General features: G+C 41.0%; 3 protein-coding genes across 3 annotated transcripts; all 3 read right to left on the bottom strand.

Moving 5' to 3' along the window:
• Positions 1-2,960: 2,960 nt before the first annotated feature.
• Positions 2,961-5,810, bottom strand: LOC113735571 (uncharacterized). Its single transcript, XM_027262571.2, has 3 exons — positions 5,486-5,810; positions 4,931-5,337; positions 2,961-4,540 (listed from the first exon to the last, which is right to left on the bottom strand). Exons 1-3 carry the CDS (start codon positions 5,570-5,572, stop codon positions 3,286-3,288), a joined length of 1,749 nt encoding a protein of 582 aa, XP_027118372.1. The 5' UTR covers positions 5,573-5,810; the 3' UTR covers positions 2,961-3,285.
• An 8,697-nt stretch (positions 5,811-14,507) lies between these two features.
• Positions 14,508-18,807, bottom strand: LOC140032784 (probable beta-D-xylosidase 2). The gene is made up of 6 exons (XM_072073550.1): positions 18,242-18,807; positions 17,415-17,696; positions 16,524-16,693; positions 15,952-16,400; positions 15,342-15,755; positions 14,508-15,227 (listed from the first exon to the last, which is right to left on the bottom strand). Exons 1-6 carry the CDS (start codon positions 18,707-18,709, stop codon positions 14,626-14,628), a joined length of 2,385 nt encoding a protein of 794 aa, XP_071929651.1. The 5' UTR covers positions 18,710-18,807; the 3' UTR covers positions 14,508-14,625.
• A 4,828-nt stretch (positions 18,808-23,635) lies between these two features.
• Positions 23,636-24,575, bottom strand: LOC113735587 (uncharacterized). Its single transcript, XM_027262583.2, has one exon. The coding sequence runs from the start codon at positions 24,555-24,557 to the stop codon at positions 23,874-23,876; it is 684 nt and encodes a 227-aa protein (XP_027118384.1). The 5' UTR covers positions 24,558-24,575; the 3' UTR covers positions 23,636-23,873.
• Positions 24,576-24,898: the final 323 nt, after the last annotated feature.

The following is a 24,898-nucleotide window of genomic DNA, read 5'->3' as shown; positions in this document are numbered from 1 at the left end:
GTAAAATAGTTAAAAATATCCCGCCCCCGCCTGCGGGGCCCGGGGGAGGGGGGAGCTTAGTGTTAAGATCTAATGTAAGGAGACTATTAGCCTATTTGCGGCGGTCAGATTTGAATGTCACCAGTTTGCTGCTAAGATCTAATTTAAAGGAAGGAGACCTCACAGTTTTGGAATTGGTCCACCAGCTTTTGACAACTCACAATTGTCATCCTCGACACACTGTACACAGCCTTGCTCCGCTGCTAGTCGTACTCAGCATCCGCGGGCCGTCTCCACAAGTCTACTGGGATCTTTCTTTTTTAAAAAAATAAAAATAAAAATAAAAATTGTCGTTGATTAAAAAAAAAACGAGAGAGAGAGAGAGAGTTTTGGGAGAAAATGAGAGGGAGGAAGGCGTCGAACATGGCACATCACATGATGATTGTTGATGATGGATTCCATCACATGCAGCCACTGACATCATCATATCTGGCCACGACTTCTCCTCTTTCCGATGTTCCCAACACACAAACACCACCTCCTGTTTTTTTCCCCCTTACAAATAATTACTACTACATCCCAATTCTCAACTTCTTCCTGTTCTTCTTCTTATCTAGTAGTGTGTATGTGTCAAGAAGATTAGCATCCTCAGTGCACGTTTAATAATTTAATAACTAGTAGATTCTTTGTGTCCAGATTTGTCAATTTGTTGCACCACTGCTTCGAACTTCCCACACTAACAAAGTCCTAATTTCTATCAACCAATTTCTAGTTTGTTGGGAAAGAATTTTGACCCAACTTTTTTGTTTTGTTTTTTTTTAACTCTCACCACCTACTAGATTGCCCGAGTGAAGTAAATAAACAACCTCCATTTCCATTTAGAGTAAGAACCCAGATGAAGAAGTTTTTCATTACCTGTTGCTACCTTTATGGCATTGGCAGGCCTGCTGATGATGCCTTACTTTTTTTCTTTCACCTTCTTGGAAAACCAAGAAAGAAACGTAAATCAAACCTGGACCCCAGATCAATCGTCAAAAGCCGGCAACTTTTGACGACAATCCAGGAGACTTAACTACCCATCCCCCTAACCCCCCCAGCCGATGTGGGATTGGAAACCCCAACAGGGGCCAAGCCTGCGCTGGAAACTGCTATCAGGTCTTAAAGAAGAACCCATCCCCAACCTAAGACGACCCGCAGTGGAAGTTTCTTTTTTTTCTTTCACCTTCTTGGAAAACCAAGAGAGAAGCGTAAATCAAACCTGGACCCTAAACCAATCGTCAAAAGCCGACAACTTTTGACGACGATCCAAGAGACTTAGGCCTTGTTTGGATTGCTTGTTTCCGTTGCAAAATATTGTCGTTTTCCGTGATCACATTTTCCTATCACCTTTTTCCCTCATATATATCAAATCGCTACAGTAATTTTTCCATGAAAAATGACGGAAAATGCAATCCAAACACAACCTTAACTACCCATCCCCCTAATCCCCCGGCCGATGTGGGATTGGAAACCCCAACAGGGGCCATGATGATGCCTTACTTGGACACCAACTTTCAAACAACCCCCCCCCCCCCCCCCCCCCAAAATATGGTCTTTTTTCTGGCTTGCACGTGACTCTTTATACAACTCTCCACCTTTCTTTCTTTCTCTGTCATCCAAACACCTCGCAACAAACAAGCAACAAAATATGCTTTAATTGCTCTTCTAAAATATGCTTCTTTTTTTTTTTCTTCTTGTGGCCGGATGGAACTTTATTAGTAATTCTTCCTCAGTAAGAAACCATCGATTTATTTGTTGATGATGTATATAAAGTACAAAAAAAAATGATTGAAAAATATTTTTTAAAAAATTAGAGAAAAATGACGGTACGAACGGGGCCTCATAAGTTTTTATTCACGTAATTAGTAGGGGGTTTATATTTACCATAATGAATCAATAATATGTTTCATGTAAGAGAAAAAAAGAAAGAAAATTGGAAAAAGCTGAATTTCAAGGTTGCGTACGGCCCCTCCTCTGAGGAGGTTGCCGCAGCACAGACCGAAATCATTATGGCGCACTTTTTCTGCGATTAAGCTTTTCTTCGAGTACGCATCGTCTTGGATGCTTCCGCTCTTTTGTTAAGTTACTTTCTTCTGGCTGCAGAGACGCATGCTTTCTGTCTGACCCTGAAAACTTGTTCAGATTTTTTTTTTGGCCACTGCTTCCGCTCTTTTTGATTGATTACCTTTTTATTTATATCCAGCCAGCACTATATATATATATATATATACATACAAGGCAGCAAATACACCCACCGTAGACACACATTACATCAGCAATGCCAATGGATTATGATACATCATCATCATCCGGCATCCTAATACCCGTGGCCCCCTTTTGGATGCAAAGCGTTGTGTTGTATATACGGTAGTGATTTGAACCAAAGGAAAAACAAACAAAAGTCATCCACGAGTAACTCGGATGCGTTTGCCTGTGCAAAATGTTGCAGGATAAGAGGTGCATACTTACTCCCAGACACGGGTGACCAACGAAATGTTTGCTCCAACAAAGCAGATATGGGCTTCTAGTCCCAAGGAAACAAATGAGGTTCAGGTTGACCCCCGTCTTCCGCAGTACTTGTACAATGGTACTTCTCGTTGCGATTTGAGTAATTTAATCGAATGGAATGAAGCAAACCATTACTTGCTAGTAGATTGAAAGGATCGAATGCGCCTGCGTCTTAATGAAATCTCGTGTAGTGTCAGGTTTTGGCAAGGATAAGCCTGACAAAAGAAGGAAGAGTGGCACTCATGGCCGCTGCACAGCCACTCTCATGCATCCCGTCCTCTGCAGCAGCCATAATAACACCAGAAATAACCCCCTCCCTCATCCGTTCCGCTTCCCCACCTCAAATTTTAGTTTTACCCCCTCTCCTGTTCCATCCATCTATATAGAATGGTGCAAATAAAAAGAAACTTGACCAAACGAATCTTAAAAGCTCGTAACAAATATTCAGAACTAAATAATGGGGTACTGAATTTAACTCTGTACAGGTACATTGTAATAAAAACTAAAAGATGGGAAAGGAAAGATAAGGCAGGTAACAAAAATTTCCCCGGCAGTCTTTGACGGTGACTAAATTTTCCCTTTGTACAAACATGCTACGTGATACTAGTTGATCGTCCGTAATCAGCTCCTCCCCCCGCCGGTCTACTGATAAAATCTTATTCCTGTTTCAATCATGCTCACCTCTGATTCTCAAGATCCACGGTTGTTCCTGATAACGCCTCATAAATCATCATCAATCATTCATTCGTTCAATTACCTTCAACAGCTTAAAGCCTCGTATTTCACTGGAATTGGACGATTAAATCCCACTTGAGAAAGCAAATTCCCAACAACAGCAAGGTCCCTGCAGAATACTCCTTGAAATGCCGAACAAGATGCTGCCGCATTTGAACCACCCTTACTCTCGAGCCTACTACCGTTATCACCCTTGCACACCTCCTTGGCAGTTGACGCAGAGTTGAACGTTTCCACAATCTTGGACTGTTCACGAGCTTGTTGAAGCTGCAATGATTGTGCAGCTTGCAATGCAGCAGCAGCCTTCTTCCGCTGCATCTCCGATGCCTCTTCATCCATAATTGCTGTCATTACGCTGGTATACCCCTTCTGAATCAATCTATACAATAACAATGCCGATATTCTTGCTCTATCCCGAATAGATTCCATGTCACGCTCGTCCCCAAACTCACATCTGTCAATGAAACTGGAAGACTTATCAGGCTTGTGTCTAAGGGTAAGAAGCAAATGGGCTCTCTCCAACTCTGATCTGGAGCAACCCCGTCTCAAACCAATCAGAGCGTAATAATCTACATTCCCCGTCTCTCCCGAGGCAACCCTCTGCTTCAACTCCTGGATTTTAGTTGCCAATGAACACAACTTCCCTGGGATTTCTCTATATTGCACATTCTGACGTTTCCATGCAGGTCCGGGCAGCTTTCTGTCCCGTAAAATGGAATTGTACAGGAGTTTAAGATGCTCCAGATCGTGAAGGGAATCAGGGAGGCATCGAATGGTTTCAAAAAGAGCAGCTCGAGTGGTCAATGCCTCAATGCAAGAGGGCTCCAACGCCAGAGTTTTATTGCAGTCTGCAATTGCCTCGGCAATTCTACCTGCAGATCGATAAGCTGAGGCTCGGTGCATGTAGCATTCAGCAAGGAAGGCCTGTGGGGCCCCGCGACGCCCATCAACGATCTTGGAGAAATGCCGGATGGCTTCAGAGTAAAGCCCAGCGTCAAGGGCTGCAATGGCGGCCGTCTTGCGGCGGAGGAGGAGTTTGATATGGCTAAGGAGATGGGAAATGCTCTCAGACTCAGTCTTGGGAGGCGTAGTCGGCTGGTTAATGGGAGCGGGAAGGTCAGCTGAGGTTGGGAATTCGCGAAAGAAAAAACTATCGTCGGACCAACAGATACTCTGACGGCGGAAAGCTGCAGTAGCCAGGCGCTTCCAAGTCTGGAGGAGAACCATGGCGTCCTCCATTAGGCCCAAATGGCAACATGCTTGACCCAACACCAAGTACCTAAGCGTAGGGGGGAAAAGGAAAATGGGTCATGAGTTTGAACAAGTTTATTAACACGGAAGAAAATCTGATCATTAGCACTACTCCCTCCCTCAGTAGAGTCTTAGTCCCGCGTACGTCCTTGATTAATTACTTTCCGGCCAGTACAACGACAGAATACAAACAGATTAGACAAAAAGTCATGGAATGATGATGTATAACACGGGAAACAGAGGGGACTGGGAAGCAAATCTGCATTGCCCGGATTTTGCATATTAGCAATAAAAAAAAAATCTTTTTTTTGGTGAGGTCTAAGAAAAGAAGTCGGCAACATTACTAGTACTAGAAGTTTTGAAGACAAGCGACAGAGAGAGAAAAGAAAAGGGAAAGGAATTCTATCGTAATAGTTACCTCCACTGGCCTTCCTTTTCGCAGTTTTTAGTGAGGCCAGCCATGACCTTCTTCTTCAAATCGGAGACGGAAAAGCATTTAAAGGTAGGCTCTTGGTCCTGCCGGTCGGATGATAGAAGCTTGACCCGCTCTCTGGATAAGTGGGCGGAGGAGGAGGAGGAGGAGTTATCGGAAGAGGAGTCGTCGGAGAGCATCTTGAGGCTGGGAATGTAGTCCTGAAGCATATCGGCGACGTCCCTGAAACGGCGGAGATAAAGCAAAGACCTAGCCTTCAAGTGGAGGGCTAGGTCGAGACGAGGGGAGAGTTCCAAAGCAGCGTCCAGAAGGTTGAGAGCCGAGAGGATCTCGGATTGGTCTTGCCTAGTTCCCAGCAGAACCTTGGCATCCTTCAAATACTTGTCTACAATCTGAATTTCACGTCCACGTCCCACCGCCACCGCCACCAAATTAAAACCCCATTAAATCCGAACCACAACAACACAAATTACTACATTATTAGGAAGTTTAATTTTAGTAGTTTGGGATGAGAAAGGCAAGCAGAGAGAAAGAACGAACCTTCTTGTTGGTGACCCACCAGTGCTTCCTATTATCTCCGGCGATGGAGGAGGAGGCGGAGGTCAGGGATGGTGCTGCGACGGCCATGATGGTTGTGCAAAATGGGTCAACCCGTTCAATGCATGAAACCCGCCCTCCCTCCCTCTCTGTCTCCGTCTCTCTCTATCTCTCTTAGTTTCTCTCTCTTGCTGGCGCTCCCTCAGTTCAGAAATACAGGAATGTACCTGTTTATATATATTTCTTTGATCCAGGCATGCCGGCGGAGGAGATTTCACGAATTTCACCTTCCCAGTTCCCTCCCATCACTATTTGGTGGGAGAGAGAATAAAAGGCATTGCGGTATTTATTTGAATCCAAAAGTAAACGAGGCACGGTAACACTAGTGGAGCCCACAGTACACACATTCATCCACCCCAAATTTACCATTCATCCTATGGACGTAGATGCCGCATTCATATTTATTGCATGTTTTATATTTATTCACATGGAGGACTTTTTTGAACTAATATCCGTCTACAAATTTTTTTTTTTTTACACTAATAAGTTTAATTTAATGTTATATAATATAAATTTAAATTAGGCACATATAATATATATTTATAATTATTAATATAATAAAATATTATATTATCAGTGCATAATAAATTAATCTAACAAATTAATATATCATTAACGACTGTTAGTGCACGCCTATTATTCAAATCCATACAAATAAGTTGTTGCAGTTAATGGACCCCCCACAAGAAGTCTGTAGGCTGCAGCCTTTTGTAACCTCTTGGCTGGGGACAGACGTGAACAAATCATTATTATTATTTTTTTTTTTTTGTCGATACAGAGGTGTCTGAATCAATCCTTACAGGATCCGATTAATCCCCTGCGATCCGGGTCTGACGCCCCAACCTGATCTGAATGCGATAAGTGCGCGGAAGAATTCAGAGGAACGGAGACTCGAACTTGGAACCTTAAGAATCACCGGTGAGAGCCGCTACCCTGGATCATCACGCGAGGCATTGAATTTTGTATACGTCTGAGTACAATATGTGTAGAAGTACATAATTATAATTTGAATTAGACTACAAAAATAAAATATGTATGCAGAGGCACATAATTGCTGTCAGATTTGTAGCTTTAGAAGCAAGTTTATAAGAATGAACTTACGCCAACAAATGTCAGAATTTTTTAGTTTCTTCAAGAAAATGTCAGAAAAAAAAAAACTTACGCCAACAAATATTATTAATTGTCAAATGAGAAGGAAACAGAAAAAATGGCATGGCTCCTTAACGCAACACGCAACGAAAAGGAGGTTCCAGCTTTGACCTCTCAGGTAAAAAGAGCCTTTGATCCTCTCCCTCATAGTTGGCACCACACCCACCCCTCAGCACCCAATTGTCACGGTCTAGTTTCACGTTCCCATTACTCTCCGGGACAAACCCCCCATGCTTCCCCCCCCCACCCCCTCCCCCGGCCCCTTCCCCGGGCCAACCCATAATCTCTATAATATGTATAGCTTCAAATTTTTTTTTTTAAATGCATAGGCCTACTAGTCATGCCTGTCTAGTGCAGCCCCACCAACCCCCTCTCAAATATCCTGCACCTACTGCCATTTTCTTAAAGGGATACTAGTATCAAAAACCTTCCGTGAAGTTTCTGTTAATGTTACCTGGCACTTCTAAAGCTTTGAAAAATAATTTATCTCCCTTATTTTTGGTTATTCGGTGTAACAAAAGTTTCAAAAAATTCTAATCTACCTTTTGCTCGTTTTCCTGAATAAAGATATTCATAAGCTACTTTAAGGGTTTGTTTGGATTGCTTCATATTTTCCCAATTTTATTTGCTTACATCATCTTTACAATTTCCAATACACCTTTTTATCTTCCCAATATCTTTTTATCTCACATACATCACATCACAAAAAGTGCTACAGTAAAAATATATCAAATAATCCCAAATAACTTACGATCCAAACAGACCCTTTGTTTACTTCCAAAAAAAATTTCTAATAGTACCACCATATCACAAAATAAAAAATCTTGACATGTTTGGATGTTATGTGGAGTAAATGCAAAGAGGGTAACTTAAACTTCAAACCGCGTTTGTATTTTAAGTGCTTGTTTCAAGATTAGGGTAGAAAACTGTGTGTTACCCGTTGAATCATTCCAATCCTGTACACTTTAAGTGGCCAAATGTATAAAAATTGAAATGCTTTAATGGTTGTTTAGTGTTTTTTTTTTTTTTTGCCCTCAAGATTGTAGATGTACTTCACAAAAGGACTTTTGTAGCTTTCCAATGTTTTCGTGTCCTTAAAAATGTGTCATGGAAAAGCAGAACTACTGACGTATGGCTTTGGATAACTCTCTGCCACTCTGAAATACTAAGGCCTTGTTTGGATTACAATTTTTCGTCGGAAAATTACGTTGTTTTCCGTGATCACATTTCCCTATTACCTTTTTTCCTCACATATATCAAATCGCTACAATAATTTTTCCATGAAAAATCATGAAAAATGCAGGTTGTGTTTGGATTACATTTTTTTATGAAAGAAATTACTGTAGCGATTTGATATATATGAGAGAAAAAGGTGATAGAGAAATGTGATCACGGAAAACGATAATATTTTCTGACGGAAACAAGCAATCCAAGCAGAGTCAATATTCTTTGATGTTTGGATAACCTCAAATACCGTTCCCACCTCCACTTTTCTTCTACTTAATATTAATGAATGCTGATGGCATGTCGTTCCGTTTCCTGTCCAGTAATTACATTTCGGATGTGTTGACATAATCCAATTATTAAAATAAAATAAAAAGAATCGCATGTAAAATTCCTACTTGTTATACTACTATTCGTTTTAAGCGGGTGTTGAATGTATCGAAAGCGATCATATATCATCGGCAGTAAACATTAAAATCTGTTGATTGGGATCGACCGAGGACTGAAATTAATGAATGACCACCTGACGTAAAAAAAATTGTTTAACTTCCGGATGGATTACCTATCATGAACAAAGAATTTCTTCTGAATAAATGAATGGATACCACTGCTATGCGAGCAGTCCGTCACTAAACTGACTGCGAGTTGCAGGCTTTCTCTCTCTCTCTCTCTCTCTTTTTTTTAATTTAACACAAAAGAAAATTTTCATTTACATATCATCTCTCATATCATTCAATTCATTTCTTTTCTTACAAACTTAGGCCCCATTTGAATTGCATTTTTCTGAATTTTTTGTAAAAAAAATTACTGTAATGATTTGATATATGTGAGATAAAAAAAGTGATTAAAAAATGTATTTACGTAATAATTCTTTTTAAAAAAATCGCAATTCAAACAAAACCTTAATTTATTCAATGAAAACGCGGGGGCTTATCTCGTACCATTCAATTCATTTCTCCCCTCGCAAACTTAGGATGTGTTTGGATTGCATTTTTCGTCATTTTTCATGGAAAAAATACTGTAGCGATTTGATATATGTGAGGGAAAATGTGATCACGGAAAACGACAATATTTTCCGACGGAAACAAACAATCCAAACACACCCTTAATTTATGCAACGGGAAAAGCGGGGGCTCATCTCATAACCCACAAGAATCATGCCTTTTTTTGTTTTTGTTTTTGTTGGGGGGAAGGGGTGGGGGGGGGGGGGCGCTTTTCCATTCGCCCTTTCAGAGGTTCCTTTGCTTTACGTTTCACCCACATTTGATTAATGAATGAACGCACATGAAATTATGAAACCAAAAGGAGTTGGGGCAGCTGGTTTAGCCTTAAAGTCTCTCCAACCCGCCTTTTTCGTTTTTCCCACCCCGCACGACGCAAAGGCCCACTGCCCCTTTACTTTATACTAGTAGTTTATACTGCTACTGGTACTTGTAGTTTAATAAGGACAGTTCCTACAATCTCGTGCTTTGTTTGGCCCCACTCCTTTTTTCCACATCACTCATTTCGCGCTAAACCCTCCTGTTAACGTTTCCACGTGTCAGGCTTCTACTTCAGGTCCCACCATTCCCAGCTCCGTCTCTTTCAGCCTCCTCCACAACGTATCAAATTATCATTCCCCAGCCGCCGGCGAGCCGATCCTTCTTCTTCCATCCATCTTGTATTGTAGTGGGAGCATAGTTTTACTGCTCCTACGGATCAAGTCGTATGATTTGAGAGCATAGTTTTACTGCTCCTACTCCGATATGTCTTTGAAAGCCACGTTTCCCGAACATACATATACATATACATATATATACATACATATATATATATATATATAAGAGTAGGGTACTGAAGATTTAGCTTCGAGACTCAATAATGAATCCATGTGGCTCTCAAATAAATCCTTCAGGCCTTAGCATCTGAATTCATAATTCACAAAGTCCACAATTATAGAGTGCTAGCTACCCTAATTATGAGAACGAAAAAAGACATAAATATGAGTTACTAGTTCGTACACTCTTTGTCCCACATCTTAATCAGCTGATGATGATCAAATCAAATCACGGGGCAATGTTGGATTAGCTGGTTGCCTGTTTAACTAACTACCATGATGATGCATGCCAACTGGAATTTGCAACCGCCCATTCGGGATGCTCGTATCCAGGCGCATGTGGACCGGACCAATGGCAAATTCCAACACCAAAATCAACCACACATTCACGACCATTTACATTTCTGTTTGGTCCGATGCGTGAAACTCTCCATCACCCGATAGCTCCCGTAAGGCCAGCGTAATAGATTGACGTCTTCTGCGAGTACCTTTTTTTTTTTTTTTTTTTCCCATCCATCCTTAATGAACATGACAACCAAGAACTCCCAAGCAACCATTCTACTTACTAAACTAATAATTACTGCATTCAAAATTGTGGAAGTGACCCAATCCACCTACATGAATTCCATTCGCGTTAGAGTTAACGAGTCGAGCTCAAATTACAACTCTTTAATATTTATACGAACTAACGAATCGAATTCAGACAACATTCGTTAAATATTTGTATATTATATGAGTGTGCAGCAGGGGCATTCTTGTGTGTACACTAGATCAAAGTGAATGAATTAATAGTGCATAGGAGTATCTGCAATGCGCAATTCTCGGTACAGATAAGCTCTCCAGGTTAGAGAGAGAAAGTGGCCCATTTCTAGGTCGGAATCATTAATGCATATCATGTAGGTTGTGTCCCTAATCTCCTACCAGCACTGTAATAATGCAGCAAACGTTGCAGCAGCGGTGGATAGTATGATGAATTTTGGGGCCCCGGCGGAGAGAGTGTGTTCCTCTTCCCTCTTCTAAGCATGTTTGTTGGGGGCGCAGACAAAGGAAAGTCCACTTTCTAATACTCCCTACTACGTATATATGATATAACAAACCGCACTGGGACTGGGGCTTCGTATGTCCGGATCGTAGTTAGTACGTAGAGCTGCCATCATCCATCCATGAACCTTTGACTTTCTTTACCCCTGGCCATGACTTTGTTCAATAGTTCATGCTGTTGATAGGGTAGGTAACTGGTGGTCAAATCACGAAAGTCTTGCTACAAAAGTGTGGAACAGCTGCTAGGGTTGATGCCTGGTTCGAGTAGATCTAACCTGCTTTAATTATTATTGTAACAGGAAAACAAAGCCGAGAAGGAGCAAACGAGCAATTATCCGCGTGGGTGCGTACAGAACACATGCCGCGTCGCCATCTTTCTTTCTGTAATCGAATTTGACCTCTTTCACTTGGAGTTGGAGTTGGGGGAAATACGCAAGTGAATGCCGGAGCTTCGATGTCTCGCACGCACTCGCGCACCCAACAGAGGATTAGAGCTGCCTCCATTCGTTGGTAGCGTGGCCATCGTAGGCTGGAATTTGATTGGTCAACTGCGACTGCTGCTTTCGCCATCGTTTTCGTGCCAATAAAAATTTGTTTTCAACAAATTGAGCTTTGAATGCTGCTATCAAAAAGTCATTCTCGTTTCGCTCGCGCTGTGGAGGTTAGATGGAACGTATTATTGTGATTTAGCAGTTGTAACGACCAATTTTCGAACGAGTCCACTCACAAAAAATCAATTGAAAATCACCGCATGGCATTTCCGCGACACGAAAATTCCTGATATCGACGAGATGGGTCATCCTTTTAATTTATTCTTATGGCTTAAATTGTATTTGTTTTTTAGTATAGAATTTTACTTTCGGAACACATCTAAAACGCTAATCAGCCCTTGATTGGCTGCAGACCATCAGCGATATTTTCGAATGTGATGACGGTTGAGCGTAGCCGACAAGGCGGAATTTTTCTTTTTAAGCGTTAGAAAATGCTTCACCCTTGACTGAGGCGGAATTTTATGGACAGCCATCTCTAGTTTTTTGAACCGAGTCTGCGTGGTATCCACCATATGCGTGGACTATTAATAACAATAAGAAATGACTCTCCGTATGTCTGCCACATAATACTAAAATCTCTCTCTTTAAAGTACTTTATATTAATGCTATTTTTTTTTAAAAAAAAAAAATTGGACTAACTTTGTTAACAAAATCTTAACGCGAGGAGAGGAGAGATTTGTGTAATTTTACAAACTTTAGTAGAGGTCAGTGAAATTGTCAAAAATTTCAGAGGAGGTTTTTGAAATTATCCCTTGATCAATTACAAGACAACATCAAAAGTGAAGTACTCAGGGAGAGAAGTTTTCATGTGAGCGCGAAGCAACCAAAAGGCATGTTCAGCAGCTGGTGGTCAAATCAGTAGAAAAAGCTCTATGTGCATATAACAGAAAAGACCTCCCTCACTGGCTAATTCACATGTTAACCAAGTGGAATTCACTTGGCTTGTTAAATAAAACAAAAAATGAAATACTCGTACATGCACGTGGAAGTTTTTCATTGGTTCAAAAACAACTACTAAACACGCCTACCAGTTAACGAGGATCTACGTAAAGTTTTCGTGCATACATACAAATACAGCTGGCAAGGATGCGTGCATTCTCTGATCAATGCACAGTTTATTTTAAAAAATTTAACTGAAAAAAAAAACGAGGGAAGAGATGAATCCAACTCATCGTGAATTTGTGAGGCACCGCACTACCACCATTCTTCCCCAGCCAACCAACGCATTGTTGACGGCATGATCCATATTTAAAGGAGAGGGTGGGGACTGGGGAGTGAGATCTCTTATCTCTCTGGCGACCTTACCTTGTATCAGTTGCCATAGTTACTAATACTGGCACCTTAGTAGTAGCAGCATTACCTTAGCACTCCATGAAAAGATGCGTGTTAATAATACTAATGCCTACAAAGTTAGCAGCAGAGCGGATAATAGAAACAGAAACGGAGCCGTTGGTCTTCAATTCTCGAGACATGCTGGCATCCAAGGAGGCAGCAGTGTGTGGACTGTGGAGTTGGTTTTTTTTTTATTGGGAAATCCCTAATCAGTGTATGGTTCACTTCCTCCTCCTCCTCTGTATCTGACCATCTGTAGTAGCACAATTATTCCAGAATACAATAAATAATAAGATTAATAAATCAGTAGCGGGGTTAAAATTCAGCCCGATCCAATCATCACCAGCTTGGGTCGTTTGGGGACGCTCACGTGACCGCTCTCCCTTGCACAACTCCAGTTCGCTCTCACGTGCAGGCGGGGGCACAGCGTCGTGCGCGTCACTACCCACAGCCAATTCATCAAATTGGCACCGACGACAGCCAAGAAACAGCCAGCCTGGAGCCTCCAACACTCGCTCGCCCCTGCGAAATCATTAACAATAACCCTCGTTACTGACTAATATGGAGGAGGGTTTACATATTGTTGTTAGCGCTGCTGTTCCAACCAAATGCTTAATTTGATCGTCCTCTTACTACCGGCCGAATGTTGGTGTCTGACTGATGGGCTTTCCCTCTTTATTCGTCACACTCTTTGTTTCTACGCTGCGATAGAATTGTTTTTTCCGTCTTGGGTCAACCCTCTAAATAAGAGAGGACCAACATTGGCGAAAAAACCCAAATCTCGCCTTGCAAATTGGGAGCCACGTTTATCACATTATTATCGTTAACTTTATGAATTTAGCTACAAATCAATACCGGTTCCTGCCGCCTAGGCGCTCAATTTTCTAAGAAAAGAATCACAGTGAGTGGAACTCTCTCATCTCATCTCGTTCACTGTATCTGTACGAACACCTCATTCCTTGATGCCATAGTTAATTCAATTGGCCTCCGTTTGTGCTGGTTTCAAAAAGTGGGAAAAAAAAAAAAGAAAAATAATAATTTGTAAAATTCATTTCACGCTAACAAGCACACTATGGATTTTCATCAAGGCCCGTTATCATCTTTCAGCACTCTATTATACCCAATAGTGATGGTGATTGTGAAATTTGATTCCAACAACTAGTTATCCTTTTTTTGGTTATCTAATTTATGTACAGTATTTAAGATCTCGCTCTTCAAACTAGTGCCCGTGACTCCTTGATGAATTATTGGTATACTTTCGTTTCATTTTCTTGTACTCTTACTGTATGTATTCAACTAAATAACTCGGCTGCTAAATTATATCTCCACGATACCAAAGCGCTAGTACACAATGTTACAAATGCTCAATTACTCGACTGACACCTTTTTTAAAAAAAAAAATTTTTTGAATAAGTAGAATGTTTTGAATATACTTGTAATTTTTTTCACCTTATCATTCAACCCAACCCTTTCCCGGCACTCAACTGATACTCAAATATTGACTTAAAAAAAAAAAGTCAAAATACTAACTCAATCTTACGCGTTCTTAACAATTCTACTCAAAACCACCCAACATAACTATCAGTCTAATTTAAAAAAATCATATAAGCTCTCAGCACTGGTATATTCACACCATTGTCGAAAACTGTTGAAACTATAGGCCGTACACTTATGAAAGGATATGATCCAACCTGTAGGGATCTTTGAAGTTTGTGGGCTCATTGGTTGGTTCAATGCTTTGAGCCCAACCCCTGTCAGCGACAAAACAAAAGAGTTTCTTCAAGTATGCGGGCGGGCTCTATGGAAGGCATAACAGAAACCAAACCAAGTTCAACGAAGGGCAGGAGGAAAATTGATGCATGGCCCTGGCGATCTTTCATTTTTGCAGTTTCAAATAAATGCTGAGTTTCATCTGACCGGGATTGTTTTCCACACGAAAAAGAAAGAAAAAAAGAAAGAAAGAATGAGTTCTAGGATTTAATGACGCCTAGGACTGCTGCCTGGAGAGAAATGGAATGGGTAATGGGACCAATATGGAGACTGTGCAGGCCCATGGGAATTCTTCGAATTCCGGCTCTATCCACCACGCTCAGGTACTTGCAGACGTGAATCTTCAGAAACACCCGCTGCTGTGCCCTTGCTGGTACGTGCACTTTCTCAAAGGCAACTAATTGCTTGTGGGGAGCCCAATGACCACTACCAGGCGGGGACGAGAACACAAGCAATGTGTGGGAACCATCCATCCCACCAACGTTCTTCACATCAACGTGTACCCCAAGCGAGAGCCTGCTGCATCTGGCATGCGTGACCTTGATGGCTTTGCTTGACACACTGGTGTTCCATCTGCGGTGGCCGTCAACCGGAACTGAAACTACGGTGGGAGCGTCAGCAATTGTGTGGACAAAGCTGGTGTAGCTCAGGCCGTGCCCAAATGGATAAACCACCGGGCCTTTATAAAATCTGTAGGTCCTGCCTGGATAGCCTTTACGTGGGTCGGATCTCATGTCCATTGTTGTCATGGGCAAACTAGAAAGGTAATCTTGCGGGTACCATGTCATTGGCAACTTTCCTCCTGTAAACGCGATTCCCTCAGTCCACAAAAATAATTTAAAAAAATAAAAATCGGAGAGGAGGAGGAGCAGGTGGGACATTTAATTTGAATGGATGTTGTACTACTACTACGTGCCTGGGTTATGGGTTCCAAACAGGACGTCGGCAATTGCAGCTCCTCCAGCTTGGCCAGGGTAGCCTACCCAAAGAATTGCACCAATTCGTGCATCATTTTTGGCAAATGACACGTCCACAGGACCTCCAGACATTAAGACCAATATGGTAGGACCCTTGGAGGCCGCAGCCACCCTAGTGACGAGCTGTTGTTGATGACCGGGCAAGAGTAACCCTGCCCTGTCTCTGAACTCCGCCTCGATCGACTGGTCTAGCCCCATTACAAGAATGGTTGCATCTGCTTGACGTGCAGCATCAATGGCACCACCAAAGAGTTCCTCACTGCTACAAGCAACGCCTGCGCAACCCTGTTGATGAATTGTCTTCGCAAACCTTCCTATTCCTTGTAGTGGAGTTGTGTATCCACATGCAACGCCTACATTTGGATTGTTTTATGTTACTTACTGCTTGTCGCGCTATTCAAATTGAGAAAACTTGTGGCAGTTTGACGAAGGGGGGATGGGGGAGGGAGTAATGGGTATTCAACTTCAAGTGGTTAATAACGAAGCGGGACAGCTTGGTTTTCAGTAGGATCATAATTAATAATGCATGCTGGTGCAGTCCTTACATACCTGCATAATTCCCGATCATCGTAGCAGTGACGTTTGAGTTAGGTCCGATGACAGCAAGGGTGCGGTGACGGCGAGGGGAAAGAGGCAAGGAAGGACCGCGGTTTTTAAGAAGAACAATTCCCTGTCTAGCAGCTTCGAGTGCCAGGCGTTGGTGAGAATGGGTGCAGACATGATGGGGGCCCAGGTTACCGAAGGGCTGCTTTGATGGCTCGCCGTCGAACATTCCCAGTCTCATTTGGACAGTGAGCGTGTTGGCCAAGGCGCTGTTGATGTCCGCCTCTTTCAACAGTCCCAGTTGCACGGCCCTTTCTGTGTGTAATCCCAAGAATGGTCCGCAATCCAAGTCCAGACCTGCTTTGATGGCATCTGCCGCGGCTTCTTCAGGTGTTGAGGTGTAATGTTGATTGTCATAAAGAACTCCAACAGAGTCACAATCAGAGACTATATACCTGTTTCGGGAATGAAGAAAGTGTTTTCAACGATGCATGCATGCCATGGGGTGAGTGGATTTCGAGATGAGAAAGAAGAAGAAGAAGGAGGAGGAGGAGGGACGTGAGGTGGAATAGCTTTACCCATCGAGACGCCAGGCTCCGCGAATGGTGTGGCGGAGAAGTTGAGGGTCAGCGCAGGTGGGGATCCCGTTGACTTGGTTGTAGGAGCACATCACGCTTGCCACCTTACCTTCCTTGACGCAGCTTCTGAATGGCACGTCGAATGTGTCTTCGATGTCCTGCCTGCTCACCTGTCGCAAAATAATCAATTTTGGGTTTGGATTTGGATTTGGATTTCGTGAAAATTCGACGTTAGATTACCGTAAAATATTAATGGCGCAGCACGCAGATATACAATTAACGTTTGACTTTCTTCTAGCTGAATCATCAAATTTTTTTTTTTTTAAAAAAATTAGTAGGTATTTTAGTTATCCACTTCGTTGCTAATTCTACAGCAAAGTCAGAAGTGGAGGAGTTTAAAGCCCAAAAAAAAATTTTTTTTTTGGGGTGAGTCATAGAAAAGTGTGCAAGTCAATCTGTGTCGTACGACTTCCAAAGCAATCCAAATCGGAATAAGATGCAGTGCAGACGTTTGGGATCGTCAATTAAGAAGCTCACGTGTGTAAACGTCTCGCAATAATAAGACTGCTACTACTACCATAATTATATAGTTATAATAGGGACGTCATCTACTCCAAGCACCTAGAAGTGATAATGGTGGAGTTACTTTCCCTCTGTATTTTTTTTTTTTTCCTTTTTTGCCGGGGGGGGGGGTCCCAACTCCGAAGAAATTAAGGAGAATGTCATATGTGCGAATTGATTGATTGAATTTGAGGGAATTAATCAATTATTACGACGTACTAGGTACTACTCATAATGAAAAGTGAAAACAAAGTTGGGAAGAGAGCAGGGGGAAGGGGGGGGGGCCTGGGGGGAACAGAGCGGGTGTGGGCGCGCTTTGCGGCGGTTTACCTTGGCATTGAAGTGAAAACGATCGACCCCACTCCAGTTGTCGAGGTCGTAGGCAGTGAAGTGCTTGCAGCATGCTGCCACCTTCAGGCGGCCGCCGTCCAGATTTCCCTGTAACCCTCTCACGTAGCTTGCTGCGTATTTGCCGGCCAAAACAGGGTCTTCCCCGGGAGTCTCCTGCCCCCTCCCCCACCTCGGGTCTCTGAAAATGTTCACATTTGGGCTCCAGTACGTCAGTCCGCCCAACCCTCCGTTGTACATCGCTCGACCCTCATCTGATACCACCTGCATCCATCCTATATGTATAAATATACGCCTTTTTTTTTTTTTTTTAACATGCATGCGCGGCTAATAATAATAATAATAATACTAGTTATTAATTCTACAATTTGATTGGTTACCAAGAAGAAAAGAAAAAAAACCCCACAAAAGGCATCTATCTAAGGTCTCTTGCACTTTTGTTCTTTCCTTTCGTGACTCGGGGGACGGCGATGCTTTACAGTTTGCACTACTCTTTGGAAACTGTAACGATTACGCAAACAAAATGTGCTTACTGTAGCAGGAGCAGATGCGGTAGGTAACTAATCCCCGCATATTTTTGTTAACGACATGATTACGCTGACGATTACCTCAGGGCGGCAACATGTGTTTTCATTGCAAACCGTGCAGCTTGTCCCAGTCCCAAGGTGGCTCAATTAGCCGAAAAAAAATGAAAAAGAACAAACGACTGTTGTGTTCCCTTAAAAAGCAAATTTCAAATACTCTGAATGACAAATGAATGCGGCATCATTAGGATTATGACATGAATATTCATTGTCGGAGCATCTCACCCGTCCGATTTCTTCCCACAATGAAGCATTGAAAGCAGCTGCGGTGGTGATGACCTGCGGGAAGCTGGTGGCTGCGGGGAATTCTCCTCCAAACTTGGTGCCGGGTCCCACATTGGAGACCCCGTGAAGCGCCTCCGACCACCACTCGTACCCTTTGATCCCCAGCCGTGCCACTTCTGCCGCATTGTTCACCAGCAGCCGAACCTTTTCTTGCAGTGTCAACCTTCCAATCAGGTCACTCACTCTCTCTGCTATTCCCAAATTGGTCCCACAAAACCCCCAACCTTTGGTTCTTGCGTCTCTCGCGTCGCAAGCGAATGCTGGACGCAGGCCTTCAGCATTCCCATCACTAGCAAAGATGGTGATAGTTACAATGAGCAGGAAACAGCAGAGAGAGGATAGGGCACTGGCGTTGCATGCTGCGCTCCTCGTACCTTTCCTCGTTTTGGAAGGCACCACTGTCGCCATCTTTAGTTTTCTGCGGATGGATGGATGGCTGGCTGGTTTGAGAAGATGGGAGTATAAATAGGTGATCGATCTTTTGGGGTTCGGTGTGGCGAATGGGCTGTGCGATCCCAAAGAACCCACCCAACTGGACCCCTTCCCATCCCATGAATTTGCTTTCATAATAATTATTTCGAGAAACAGAGGCTGAGGGAGAGAGAGGGCCAAAAAAAAAAAAAAAGGGTTAACAATTAAAGCAAAAAGAAGGCTTGATGTCAGGTCAGGACAACCCATCATGCAACTGGCAAGTTGTTACTGCTTACTACTACTATCACAACGTTTACGGCTTTTGTATTTTTTGCCTTGAAAACAAAAAAAAAAAAAAACATAGGGACACAACGTAGCATTATCCATCATGTTAACAATAATGCGTTTTCTTGAAGGAATAGAAAAGGCACAAAAAAATTAAGAAGCAGACAGAAAGTGAGGAGAATCAGCCACCGGTCCATTTCTCTTAATGTTGTTGTATTGATATTACCTTGCTGAAAATTTACGATTCCTTTCCTTTCCTTTCCTTTCCTATCCTTTGGTGGGAGGTTTAAGAAATAAAGTCCTTCGAGTCCTTCGAGCTATATATATATATATATATATATATATATATATATATATATATATATATATATATATATATATATATATATATATATGTGTGTGTGTGTGTGTATATATATATATATATATAAAGGTCCTTCGAGCTTTATTGTGTGCTGTGCCTATGACACGGACGGGGGACTGCGGCTGTCACAATGGTTATCCTACAACCGTCCCACCATACTTCTACAAGAACGTATTATTAGTACTTAATCATTAGAAATCAAGACTGACAGCAATTTTTGATGACTTCTGCTTTGTTTGGATTGTAAATTATTTGAAACATTTTTAGTATAGTATTTTTTGTTTTGTGATGTGATATATGTGAGATAAAATAATAATTAAAAAAATAAAAAAATTATATTAAAAATTATAATGATGATGTAAGTAAATATTTTTAAAAAAATAACTCACTGTCCAAACGAACCACTCATTTAAATGAACTTTGGTTGAACCATTAACCGACGAGGATCAAATTGGTTGAGACAGCATAACGATGTTGGATAAGGTGGATTTCATTTTTGCTTGCTCTTTACCTGGTCATGACTCATGATAAAGTTGACCAGCTGACAAAAGCTACAATAATAATATATACAGCCTTGTCGTAATTGAAATGTGGAACCTGTACCCCAATACTGATAGGCCCTTGAAGCAATAATGTGGTTAGTAATTTACATTATTGTTCATGAATACAAATTGGCAAGTTGATTAAATGATCATTAACTTGACGCAGCCATTATTCAGTTGTAAGGCTTTCTGTCATAAGTTGACACAAGCTGCAGTGCTGCAGCACAGATAAGGAAGATAGTCCATGGAAATGGGGCAGGGACCGTCCCTGGACGGTTAATGGCCCTGATTTGATTTCAAAAATTTGTGCGGCTGAGATTACAAGTTGTAACTCGATTTTCACGCCATGTGTGGGTCCCACAAAAATTTGCTCTAAAGTTATGTGATGTGCAAAAAAATTACACGATGTACAAAGAAAGTTACGCGTAATTGATAATGACCAAAATCGCCTGGTACGGTTGCTAGCGTGTTGAGTCCGTGGGGTGGTGGCTAGCGTGTTGTTGCTGGTTGCTCCTTGAACGTCAATGCTTGTCATATACTCTGCAAACCCTCCTCCCATCTGAAAAATTGGAGATTACACATCATTATTATCATTCTACTTTCTTTCTCGGTTGTTAATGTGCTCATAATCATTATAAGTGGGTGAGCTCTTGCACTGCCATTTGACGAGACTCTTAGATCAGCACCAATAAGAATTTCCTCTTGATTACGCCACCTTTTCCAGAAAATACTCTTTCCCTTTTTTTATAACTGACGTTTAAGGTTTTGCACACTAATTAAGAAAATTTTTTGATTGCTTAAATCTGTACACTACTTTTCTTTTTGTACCCTCATTAATTGTCCAATTCACCCATGTTTTCTCTCACTAGAGTACTAAATGATGCTGTTTTACTAGACCAAAAGCAATGCAAACTAACTCCCACCAAACTAAATGTTTCTCTCACTAGGGTTGTTACAAAGAGAGGAGCAATAATTACTAGGAGTAGTAATTAAGAACCATGTATTGGAAAAGAGAGATAAAAGGATAAAATTGTGAAAAAATAATTAATACTGTATGGGGATAATAAAACGACAGATAAAAGTACACTAGAGCAAATTTCTTAAACGTCAATTATAAAAAAGGGAGGAAGTATATTTTTTTGTTGGAAAAGTTGATTTTGGAAGAAACAACGGGCTCTGATTGGGCATCCCTTTCAGGGTTGTAAAGGAACCTCCACTTCCAAGGCAACTTTCTGGAGCTTCGTTGATGTGAGCTTATATTTCATATTTTGATCGAACCAAGTCGCCGAAAGCGTTCTACACCGCCGCGTTAGACAAATCCTTTTAAAGATTAAAGCATTTGGATCTCACCTAATCGTTGCCTTAAGGGCAGCGATAACACAAACTTTGTGCTGATGGGCAAGTAAAATTAGTCGTGGGTTTGACAAAACTCAATCATTTATCTCGAATGATTAAAACGTAATTAATTTCGGTGGCTAGCAGCTGTTTCGATGGGTCATTCTGAAATACAAAATCTTCATCGAATTGTTGTTGATGGGAATTGTTGTTTGTCGTTGCTGTGGAGTTCATGTGTGTAATGATTCAAGTATGGTTCCAAGTGGTCTAGCAATTCATGCCCTACGGCCGGTTTCGTCGTGCGGCTCACGGGTCTACCAATACATTTCCGAGGCCCAGTGCTAACAATACATTGGAGCGGGTGTTACTTGATGAAGTAATTTGGTCAGCGAAATATATGTACACACTCAAACAAAAAGGTACTTATGGTAAGATTTGAAAGTGTTATTATTATTTTGGGTTATCATGTAGTAGCAACTATAAAGAATAACCGCTTAACTTTTGAATTGCCATATAATAATGGACTCATAAGTCGGATTTATCCTTTTTGTAGAACATTTTCACTGATTACTCAAATTCTACCTTTGAGCGAATACCATATTAAGTTTAAAGTTTTGTCCACACAAAATTTTAAAATTATTTGATGATTGTACATATTTAAGTTTAGATGTGTTAAAACTCTGCACTCTCAAAATAAATTATTCTCTCTTATCCGCAATAAATCTTCTACTACATTTTTTATATTATCCCCTTCCACTTTTCATTATATTTTCTTTTATTCTTCACAAATATTCTTTTTATTTTCTTAAATTCCAATAATTGTCAAAAGGGTAAAACACAAAAGTCAATAGGCTTGACAAACAACATATAATAGAAAATTCATAACATTCCCATTTTTGTGATGTTTTATCTTTTTCAGTTTGTTGAATTTTATATTTCACCCTGTCAGTAGTATTGGAACATCAGAAAATAAAGAAAAATTAAAAAAAAAAAAGTATTCATGAAGAAAAAATGGTAATATAAGAAAAAAAGGGACAGAAAATAGAATAGGATGCGGAGCGTGAGAAAATCTATTGAAAGTTTTTACTCCATAAAATCATGATGGGCTTTGTCGCCTGGAATAGAATTGGAATCCGAGAAAAAAAAATTCTCATATGTTTAGCTTCTTACTGAACAAGGACTTAGTGCGATCGTGCTTTATGTAGTTTCGTCCAATTGTTGTACATATTTAAATTTTTTGTATACAAATATATTATAATATTATATTAAATAAGTATCAAATATTTTATTTATATATATCACTTTTACTAGGATATAACAATGCAATGTAAATATACATTAAATAATATAAAAAGTACAACAACTATGCCGAATCGTACGGAACCCCAAGCGCACCGAGTCGTTTTCCTTTATTACCACCCAAAAGCGATCAAAAAGTTTAACAAAGAAATTGGGTTGTTTTTTTAATCACATTTCTCTATTACTTTTTTTTTCTCACATACATCAAATAACTACAGTAATATTTTTTATAAAAAATTCTAAAAAATGCAATCCAAACACAACCTTAATAAGGCAGCATCTCTTAAATCAAATACGTTCCATAGATCATCATCAGGAAAGAATAGTACAATACTAGGTAGCTAGGAATGTGGCAACTTAGTATCAACTTTTAAAAACTCTCACCCGCTTTCAATGCCCCAGAACACGCTCCCAATTAGGAATGGCAATGGGAGCGGACACCCGCGAGGATACAAATAGGGCGGGGCATGGGCAAAATATTTACCCCTGCCCCGTCCCCCGCATAAAATATATATATATATATATATATATATAAATACACAAAAGTAACAAAATTCCTCACTATTCAAGGTATTTTTTGTTAGTGTTTGGAAATTCTTTCTCTCTCCTGTTAGTTCTAAAAAATGCTTGGACATACAAGGAGAGTTTTGCTTTTCGTATAGGCTTGCTTCTGATTTTTTTTTTCTTCATGTACTAGGCTTTTGTGTGCATAAATTTTTAAGTTGTTCAATCCTTTTAGATAGTCATGGATATAACTTATTATGGTGGGGATCATCTTTAACTAATTAGTTCAGGAGACCTGTGAATGCTATTACTTAATGGGAAAAGCTCTATGTTGTTGTAAAGTTATGATGTGACTTTGGATATGAATCTCTGACATCTTATGTATTAATACTCGTTTTACGGTAATTAAATGATTTAAGATTTTAGTATTATAAAAAAAAAGATAGCCATAGATATATATATAATGCTGAAATAACTCTAAATGATATATTTTAGTAGCTGATAACTGAAAAATCAAATATATATAAAAGGACAATCAAGTGCAACGTAATAAAAAATTTAATAAATTATTATAAATAAATATTTTACGATAAATTGATTTCTTTTCTCGCCGGAGAAATAGAACGAGAACGGGAACGGGGCGAAGCGTGGGGGGCAAGGGGCGGGGGATGGGACGGGGTACGGGGGTTATTTGACAACGCTGCGGGGGATGGGGGAAAGGAACCCCCGCCCCACCACGCCCCATTGCCATCCTATTCCCAATTGAATACATGCGCGAACGCGACTATAATAACTAGACAAAGCTAGACGCGGAACGAAGTTTTCGAAATATTTAAAACAACCAATGGCGAAGCTTTGTCTGGACGGTCTTCTCCGTGATGGTGTCTAAACTGGGCTTCCATCCTCCTTTTCCTGACATTTGCCTGCTCAGAAACACTGGTCTTTCCTCCATTAATACATCACCGAAGTAGTCTGGTTTGCAGTTTGCCACCTCCTCTGTTTGCCTGCCGCAACTATTATTAGCATTATCATTATTATTAGGATGATGACGATGATCCATACCTGATGATAGTATTGGCTTCTTTTTCCCCTCCGGTGGTGAACACTGAAGATCATGCAGCTCTGATCCGGAGCCTGCTGCGCAGATCCTGGCAAACAACGGAAGAAACCCAGTTGTAGAAGATATGAAGGAGTTGGATTTCAGAATAGAGTTGGCTTTGAGGAGAAGCAGGCGAGCTTCCTGGGATGACAATATTGCAGCAGCAGGTTTGCCTCTCCTCATGGGAAGCATGAGATAAACCTTATTCATCTCCAGCTTTTTATCGGCTGGCAACAGAGCAGGCTTCTTCATAATCATGTGCTGCCGCTGCTGCTGGTACTCGATCACCACTTGTTGAGGATACTCCAACATCAGCTCTGCAACCGTCAAAGGTTTGTCATAGTACTGAATGGTACCGTCGGGTAGAATAACTTTTGCGGTGGCTTCTGGAAGGCGGTTTGGAATTGCATTCCCCATGTAGTAAATTTTTTTTTTTTTAAATTTTTATCAGCAGGGGTCAGATAGAATCTGGGGAGAACTCAAAAGAATTGGAGTTTCTTTTTTCTTGGAAGGAAATAAAAGAAGAATTAATGACGACTTGAATGAGGAAAGGGGTTCCTTTGTGAGTAAAAGCAAAATGCGTTTCCTTTCTGTTGCACTTAGTTCTACTAGTACTTAATTACTAGTAGAAGCTTAGAATTAATTTTGTGGTAGAGCAGCATCTTTAAAGAGGTCGGTCAACTCTCTCGAAGTGTTAGTTGTCAGTTGCGGGAGGAAGGTGTTTGTTAAACCGCTCCATCTAGTGATAGGTGGAATGG

This window comes from Coffea arabica, unplaced genomic scaffold (genome assembly GCF_036785885.1).
Source record: "Coffea arabica cultivar ET-39 unplaced genomic scaffold, Coffea Arabica ET-39 HiFi ptg000062l, whole genome shotgun sequence".
Classification (NCBI taxonomy): domain Eukaryota; kingdom Viridiplantae; phylum Streptophyta; class Magnoliopsida; order Gentianales; family Rubiaceae; genus Coffea; species Coffea arabica.
The sequence above is the reverse complement of the archived record's forward strand: the minus strand, read 5'-3'. Positions and strand labels throughout refer to the sequence as shown.

What these genes read in the sequence shown, in the direction of transcription:
- LOC113735571 (XM_027262571.2), bottom strand. Translation starts at nt 5,572, where the DNA reads ATGGCCGTCGCAGCACCATCCCTGACCTCCGCCTCCTCCTCCATCGCC. An exon ending in GGTGGGTCACCAACAAGAAG is followed by an intron (nt 5,338 to 5,485) that starts GTTCGTTCTTTC and finishes CGTGAAATTCAG; the next exon opens with ATTGTAGACAAGTATTTGAA. An exon ending in GAAAAGGAAGGCCAGTGGAG is followed by an intron (nt 4,541 to 4,930) that starts GTAACTATTACG and finishes CCCTACGCTTAG; the next exon opens with GTACTTGGTGTTGGGTCAAG.
- LOC140032784 (XM_072073550.1), bottom strand. Translation starts at nt 18,709, where the DNA reads ATGGCGACAGTGGTGCCTTCCAAAACGAGGAAAGGTACGAGGAGCGCA. An exon ending in GGAGCCTGGCGTCTCGATGG is followed by an intron (nt 16,401 to 16,523) that starts GTAAAGCTATTC and finishes TTCCCGAAACAG; the next exon opens with GTATATAGTCTCTGATTGTG. An exon ending in GTTTGGAACCCATAACCCAG is followed by an intron (nt 15,228 to 15,341) that starts GCACGTAGTAGT and finishes TCGCGTTTACAG; the next exon opens with GAGGAAAGTTGCCAATGACA.
- LOC113735587 (XM_027262583.2), bottom strand. Translation starts at nt 24,557, where the DNA reads ATGGGGAATGCAATTCCAAACCGCCTTCCAGAAGCCACCGCAAAAGTT.